This window comes from Somniosus microcephalus, chromosome 28, assembly GCF_052327205.1.
Source record: "Somniosus microcephalus isolate GS21.2 chromosome 28, FLI_Smic_1.0, whole genome shotgun sequence".
Classification (NCBI taxonomy): Eukaryota; Metazoa; Chordata; class Chondrichthyes; order Squaliformes; family Somniosidae; genus Somniosus; species Somniosus microcephalus.
In genome coordinates, this window is record NC_141014.1 from 44,334,380 (window position 1) to 44,342,232 (window position 7,853).

The 7,853-nt window shown below is 52.5% G+C and overlaps 1 protein-coding gene across 1 annotated transcript in view; it reads left to right on the plus strand.

The window, feature by feature from the left end:
* The window catches only part of LOC147099707 (galanin peptides-like), a 28,008-nt gene extending 21,108 nt beyond the window's left edge, over nt 1-6,900 (plus strand). Inside the window, exons 5-6 of the mRNA XM_085969344.1 lie at nt 2,755-2,829; nt 6,663-6,900. Of these exons, the coding sequence (XP_085825470.1) occupies nt 2,755-2,829; nt 6,663-6,724 (137 nt within the window). The 3' untranslated portion in view covers nt 6,725-6,900. The remainder of the gene's footprint in view (nt 1-2,754; nt 2,830-6,662) is intronic.
* The last annotated feature ends 953 nt before the right edge of the window (nt 6,901-7,853 follow it).

Here is a 7,853-nt window from a genome sequence, read left to right on the forward strand (position 1 = left end):
CCTGTCCAGTGTGAGGTCGTTCTCTTCCAGTAGTCGCTTCTGCGTCCCTTCTTTGGACAATCCGCATACGAACTTGTCCCGCAGTGCTTCTGTCAGATTCCCTCCGAACTGGCATTATTTCGCTAGCCTACGCAGTTCGACCAAGTATTCCGCATTGCTTTCGTCTTTCCTCTGCGTTCTTGCGTAGAATTTGAATCGTTCAGCCAGCATCAACGGTGTGGGGTTCAAGTGGTCCTTCAGCACAGCCACAATCTCTTCGAAGGTCTGATCCGCTGGTTTATCTGGTGCTATTAGATGCTTCAAGAGCCCGTATGTTTTTGCCCCCATCGAGTTTAGCAATGTTATCGCCTTGTCGTCTTCCTCTATTTTGTTGGCTTCGCAATAGATCTCTATGCGTTCCACGTACGTGGCCCAGTCTTCTATTTCAGAATTAAAGTCGTTAATATTCCCTCGCTTAGGCATCTTTCTTCCCTTGGGAGCAGCACCAGTATTTCTTTAAGTATTCTTATTTATTTGTTTATTTCTAAGATGGCGGTTTTCCCGCGAAATCGGCGGTTTCCCGCTCTTTCCTTCTCTCCCCGCCCACTTCAATGGCGGTATGTCAGTTAAGATGGTGGTTTTCCCGCGAAAATGGCGGTTTCCCGCTCTTCCTTTCTCTCCCCGCCCACTTCAATGGCGGTTTCCCGCTTCTGTCGTCTCCTCCGCCTAATGGCGGCTTCCCGCGTTTCTTCCTGGTGGAAGGGGTACGCTTTCCCCACAGCGGACAGGTTCAGCCGCTGGGCGGGCTCTCGCACAGCTCCCCTTACTCGGCACTGTCTTTTCCTCCCGCCCGCACTGCTCTACCGGCGCTGGGTACACCCCGTTAACGGAGGACAGTTCAGCCGCTGGACTGGCTCTCGCGCAGTCTCTCTCTCCGTACCCGGCTCTGTCGCTCTCTCTCTCCCGCACGTTCGGTTCTACCGGCCCTGGGTACCCCGTTGGTGGAGAACAGTTCAGCCGCTGGACTGGCTCTCGCACAGTCTCTCTCCCCTTGCTCGGCTCTGTCTCTCCCTCTCCCGCACGTTCGGTTCTACCGGCTCTGGGTACCCCGTTGGTGGAGAACAGTTCAGCCGCTGGACTGGCTCTCGCACAGTCTCTCTCTCCTTGCTCGGCTCTGTCTCTCTCTCCCACCCGCACGGTTCCTGTTCGCCTCCCAGCCCTCTCGCAGACCGGTGTTTCCCTCCCCGGCTGCGGCTGGGTTTCTCTTCCCGCACCTACTCCCAGTCTCAGCGCTTCGTGGCTGCGGTCGCTGCCCGGCTTTTCCCGCCGATCGAGGTCCGACTGTCTCACAACGCCGTTGGACCCGACTTCCTGACCGGCTCCGTTCCCCCTCGACCGTGGTCGAGTGCACAGCCCTTATCCTCCGGATATTCTCTACACCTTCCCCTACTCACAGTCTCCGCGGCCGCCTTGTTTCCTGCTGATCGGCTCACTCCGCACCGTGGTAGAAGGGTAGTCAGTGCCTGTTGCTGATGGAAGCTTTTGTTGCTAAAGTCTTCCTCCTTCCTCCTGCTGCAGCCTCGTGTTTTCTTTCAGCAGCACGCCGAGGGCGGTTGCCTCTCTTCGACGCTCTTCGTTGCTTTGGTAGTCTTGCCGCAGGGTACGATCGGACTCGTCGCCACTGTAAAGTCTGTGGGTTGTGCAGTTAATAAATACACAGACTTCAGAAGTAACAAACAAACAGGTCTTTACTATTCGAAGGTCTGGGCGAATCTGCCCCAGCAATCCTGCCACAACACTTATATACTGGTGTGGTCACCATCGGTATTACAGTATACAGAAGCCAAACAAATAGTGCCACACCTAAAGTAGTTCTCTTTAAGGGAACTATTGAATGTAACCGTTCACCTTTAAGGTAGACGGGTACATACACTACAGACACCATCCAGGACAAAGCAGCCCGCTTGATTGGCACCCCATCCACCACCTTAAACATTCACTCCCTCCACCACCGGTGTACCGTGTCTGCAGTGTGTACCATCTACAAGATGCACTGCAGCAACTCACCAAGGCTTCTTCGGCAGCACCTTCCTAACCTGCGACCTCTTCCACCGAGAAGGACAAGGGCAGCAGGTGCATGGGAACACCACCACCTCCAAGTTCCCCTCCAAGTCACACACCATCCCGACTTGGAAGTATATCGCCATTCCTTCATCGTCACTGGGTCAAAATCCTGGAACTCCCTCCCTAACAGCACTGTGGGAGCACCTTCACCACACGGACTGCAGCGGTTCAAGAAGGCGGCTCACCACCGCTTTCTCGAGGGCAATTAGGGATGGGCAATAAATGATGGCCTTGCCAGTGACGCCCACATCCCATGAACGAATAAATTAAACTTTAAAAACTCCCAAAACTTAAAAGATTTACAGTTACTTTAAAAATGCTTTAAAACATTGGAAATGTTAAAATTACTTTAATAAACTGTTAAAACCTTTTAAAACACTGAATAATCTGAAGAAAGGAGGATCCAGGGCTTTATTCATTAAATTACATTTTGAGGGTCTGACCTGAAGCTGATTGGTGCCCGGGTTTAAGGTGTCAGTGGGAACGCTGGTATCTGAAGGAGTTTCACACACGTTGCCCGTGAAAGGTGTGAATGATGCCCAGTGTCCGCACTCGCAGATTGCTGCTAATTCTGCAGAGGTTTTGTGAGCTGCAGAATGATTGAGGTGTTGCCGAGTTGTAATGCCTAACATTATTTTTCATTGTTTTAAGGTAATCCACTGAACTCACTTGACGAAAATGCCCTTCAGACCCTGATCGAATTCCTGGCCTACTTACGTCTGAGAGGTGGGTTCAAAACGATTCCAAAAACAAACACATGAGGAGTGGGAGCCGCAGCGTGGAGAGTTCAGCCCACTGGGGAGTCAGCACATGAGGGGTGGGAGCCGCAGCGTGGAGAGTTCAGCCCATTGGGGAGTCAGCACATGAGGGGTGGGAGCTGCAGCGTGGAGAGTTCAGCCCACTGGGGAGTCAGCACATGAGGGGTGGGAGCTGCAGCGTGGAGAGTTCAGCCCATTGGGGAGTCAGCACATGAGGGGTGGGAGCCGCAGCGTGGAGAGTTCAGCCCATTGGGAAGTCAGCACATGAGGGGTGGGAGCTGCAGCGTGGAGAGTTCAGCCCATTGGGGAGTCAGCACATGAGGGGTGGGAGCTGCAGCGTGGAGAGTTCAGCCCATTGGGGAGTCAGCACATGAGGGGTGGGAGCCGCAGCGTGGAGAGTTCAGCCCATTGGGGAGTCAGCACATGAGGGGTGGGAGCCGCAGCGTGGAGAGTTCAGCCCACTGGGGAGTCAGCACATGAGGGGTGGGAGCTGCAGCGTGGAGAGTTCAGCCCACTGGGGAGCCAGCACTTCAGCATCAAAGTTAAGATAGTTCAGGGGTGAATACATCTCTCAATGTGGTACTGGGGCATTCAGACCAGGAGTAGTAGGAGAGATGCTTTACTTGGCCTTCGTGCTCCTGCATTAGGCTTGGAAACCAGCCAGGGTCCCCACTCCTGATTACTACACAGTGATTGCTGGAAAATACACGTGTGTGAATATCGTGTGATCAGGATAAACTGATTTCCCCGAATAGTCATAAAACCTGCTGAGACTCAGGCCCGTGGATTTACTGAGGAGCAATCTTGGAGTGTGGGAGAGGTGTTATGGTCGGGAAACCCGGAGGTGGTTTTCCTGCCTGGCAGGCGGCCAGATTGACAGGCTGGCAGGGAAGGCCTGCACTAGTAGGCCGCAGCTGGGGAGCGGAGAGGAGGGAGGGAGAGACCGTGGAGGTCGGGAGGCGGGAGATAGGAACGGCCGGCTGGGGGAGATTGCGGACCGGGTGTTCGAGAGGTGAATCAGGGCTCAGAAAGTTCTGGGGGTTCTGATCACTGGGAGGTTAACAGGTTTGTTCAGGGTCTGGGGGAAGCTCTCTGCTGCTCCTGGCCCACAGGTTGTGCTGGTCAGCTAACCTCTTCCACCCAGCACTCTTTGCCTCCCTTCAGCAGCCAGATTTCCCGAAGCCCGGGAATTCCGACCTCACTCACCCTGACCCCTGACCCCCGACCCGGGAATCCTAGCCTTAATCACCCTGACCCCTGACCTGGGAATCCTGACCTCACTCACCCTGACCCCCAATCTGGGAATCCCAGCCGGCCTCACTCACCCTGACCCCCGACCCCCCAACCCGGGAATCCTAGCCTCAATCACCCTGACCCCTGACCCGGGAATCCCAGCCTTATTCACCCTGACCCCTGACCCCTGACCTGGGAATCTCAGCCAGCCTCATTCACCCTGACCCCTGACCTGGGAATCTCAGCCAGCCTCAATCACCCTGACCCCTGACCTGGGAATCTCAGCCAGTGTTAAAGCTGGAACAGAGATAAAATCTGAGGCACGCAGCCTGATTTAAATATTTAAATGAGGGACCCGCCTCCTGTGTCCGGATTGGCCGCCCGCCCCCGGCCCGCCTTGATTAACACTGGACGTGGGCGGGTTCAACGCTGGTTGGGTTCCTGTTTTTAATTTTTAACATTTTAACTTCCCACCCAACCCAAACCCACCCGTTTTTGGAGGTTAAAATTCCCCCATAATATCTGGGCTCAGAACATGATAAACGGTCACTTGGGTAAGGTATCAAAGCATGGCCAACACCCCTGGAACTCATGCCCCAGAGAGTCAGATCTTCCGAGGAGAGGAATCCGGCAAAATAAAATGAAACAGGGAAGAATGGAGCGAGTACAAGGCAGCCAGTTAAATGGGTTCAGAGTGAGATCAGAAACTGTAACATTAATGGAAAGCCACAGGCTTGAGGCCTTTGATGGTTAATACCGTGTAACCAGGGCCCAGGTGAAGTGGCGTGGGAAGGGCGATGGTGAGCAGGCAGGTGCAGGATAGGATATGGAGAGCGGAGATTTGGATGAGCTGAGGTTTATGGTGGGTGGAGGATACCATCTGGTATAAGGAAATACAAAAACCAAGAAAGTGTTGAAAAATTGGGGCTTTGTCAATTAAAGAATGTAGATTGCCAGGCGATATGATAGAAATGTTTAAAATAATGAATGGATGAGACGGGGAGTTGGAAGTAGACAGGTTCCAGTAGTTGAGGGTCCACAGATACAAGATTAAAGGTGAGAGATTTAGAACAGAGAGCAGGAGAAACGTCTTCACACAGAGAGTCGTGGGCTGTGGGATTCACCTCCAGGATTAATGGTTGAAGCAGAAACAATGTCAACATTCGAGATTAGATTGGACAGGGGGGATGAAGGAAAAGGGATGAAGGGATATGGGAACAGGGCGGGTAATGTGATTAGGACTATTTTCTGACATGGAGGGTAAATGGCAACACAGACTAGTTGGGCCGAATGGCTTGTTTCCATCTTATAACTTCTATGTATTAAGTTTATGTTGAGTTTCACATCTTTTAGGCAGTTACTCGCGGAGCACATCACTAATACTGGACCCACTGATGGTCAGTGTATGGGACGGATGGTCAGTGTGTGGGACGGATGGTCAGTGTGTGGGATGGATGGTTAGTGTGTGGGACCGATGGTCAGTGTGTGGGTCGGATGGTCAGTGTGTGGGACCGATGGTCAGTGTGTGGGACCGATGGTCAGTGTGTGGGACCGATGGTCAGTGTGTGGGTCGGATGGTCAGTGTGTGGGACCGATGGTCAGTGTGTAGGACGGATGGTCAGTGTGTGGGACCGATGGTCAGTGTGTTGGATGGATGGTCAGTGTGTGGGACCGATGGTCAGTGTGTTGGATGGATGGTCAGTGTGTGGGACCGATGGTCAGTGTGTGGGTCGGATGGTCAGTGTGTGGGACCGATGGTCAGTGTGTGGGACGGATGGTCAGTGTGTGGGACGGATGGTCAGTGTGTAGGACCGATGGGACCGATGGTCAGTGTGTGGGACCGATGGTCAGTGTGTGGGACCGATGGTCAGTGTGTGGGACCGATGGTCAGTGTGTGGGACCGATGGGACCGATGGTCAGTGTGTGGGACCGATGGTCAGTGTGTGGGACCGATGGTCAGTGTGTGGGACCGATGGGACCGATGGTCAGTGTGTGGGACCGATGGTCAGTGTGTGGGACCGATGGTCAGTGTGTGGGACCGATGGTCAGTGTGTGGGTTGGATGGTCAGTGTGTGGGACCGATGGTCAGTGTGTGGGACCGATGGTCAGTGTGTGGGACCGATGGTCAGTGTGTGGGACCGATGGTCAGTGTGTGGGACCGATGGTCAGTGTGTGGGTCGGATGATCAGTGTGTGGGACCGATGGTCAGTGTGTGGGACCGATGGTCAGTGTGTGGGACCGATGGTCAGTGTGTGGGACGGATGGTCAGTGTGTGGGACCGATGGGACCGATGGTCAGTGTGTGGGACCGATGGTCAGTGTGTGGGACCGATGGTCAGTGTGTGGGACCGATGGTCAGTGTGTGGGACCGATGGTCAGTGTGTGGGATGCTGCTAAGGTTGAAAGAGTATAAGAGAAGATAAGACGGATCCGGAAACAGTAGTCAGGCAACCAAACTTGGATTTTAAGAGCCTGTAGATGGAGGAGGGGCAACTGATAGTTTAATTGTGCGGTGGATTGATTTCATGGACAGTTTACATTTTTTAATCCTGTGTCACTGTTTTGGCAGAATCTGGTGTCCTGGATAATTCAGCCGTGCCGGTCTCAGCAGAGCAGATGCAACAAGCATAGCCTCGGAACATTGAGTCCTCGCATGTACAAGCTACTAATGTCCTCGTATGAAAAGGAAATAAGCCCCACCCCCTTGTGATTATTTGCACGGATTTAAAGGATTGAGTTTTGCTGGTTAATTGTCCCAATAATAAAGTGAAGCGAAGATGCTGCACCTTTCTCCAGTCTGTCTCTTTATGCATTTGTGTCGAAGTATCCCACTAAATGCCACTGTTAAAACTACACCTTTAATCAACAACCAAAGTCTGATATCAGCCCAGACAGAGAAACAAAGGGTAATTATGGGAGGGAAGGTCATTGGGCCCATCTTAATTCATTTTTAAAATTCATTCATGGGATGTGGGCGTCGCTGGCAAGGCCAGCATTTATTGCCCATCCCTAGTTGCCCTTGAGAAGGTGGTGGTGAGCTGCCTTCTTGAACTGCTGCAGTCCACGTGGTGAAGGTACTCCCACAGCGCTGTTAGGGAGGGAGTTCCAGGATTTTGACCCAGTGACGATGAAGGAACGGCCGATATACTTCCAAGTCAGGATGGTGTGTGACTTGGAGGGGAACTTGCAGGTGGTGGTGTTCCCATGCGCCTGCTGCCCTTGTCCTTCTAGGTGGTAGAGGTTGCGGGTTTGGGAGGTGCTGCCAAAGAAGCCTTGGCAAGTTGCTGCAGTGCATCTTGTAGATGGTCCACTATCCAGTACACTGTCAGAGAAACCTTAATGACCCCATTGCTGCATCTAATTGGTTCTTAAATGCATCCAGGTTTACTCTGTACCCAGGAGTCCGTTCCAGTTATTGATCACTCGCCGCGGAAAGAGGAATTTACATAAGTCAGTCCTGAATTTAATTTTTACTGCTTTGAATCTGTGTTGCCTTGTCTTGCTCTCGCAATTTAGTTTAAAGTAATTTCCCTGAATTACCATCAACAATCACATAAACCTCGATAATATCACCTCTCAGGCACCTCATTTCAAGGTTCAAAAGCCCAAGTTTCTCCAATCTTTCATCCTAGCTCCGAGCTTTGACATTCGGAATCCACCTCATGGCTCTTCCCCACTCTACCTTCAGCGATACACGACTCCCTTGTGTCTCAGTGACCAGAACTGGACCCAGTGCTCATGGTGGATCTGACCAGAACTG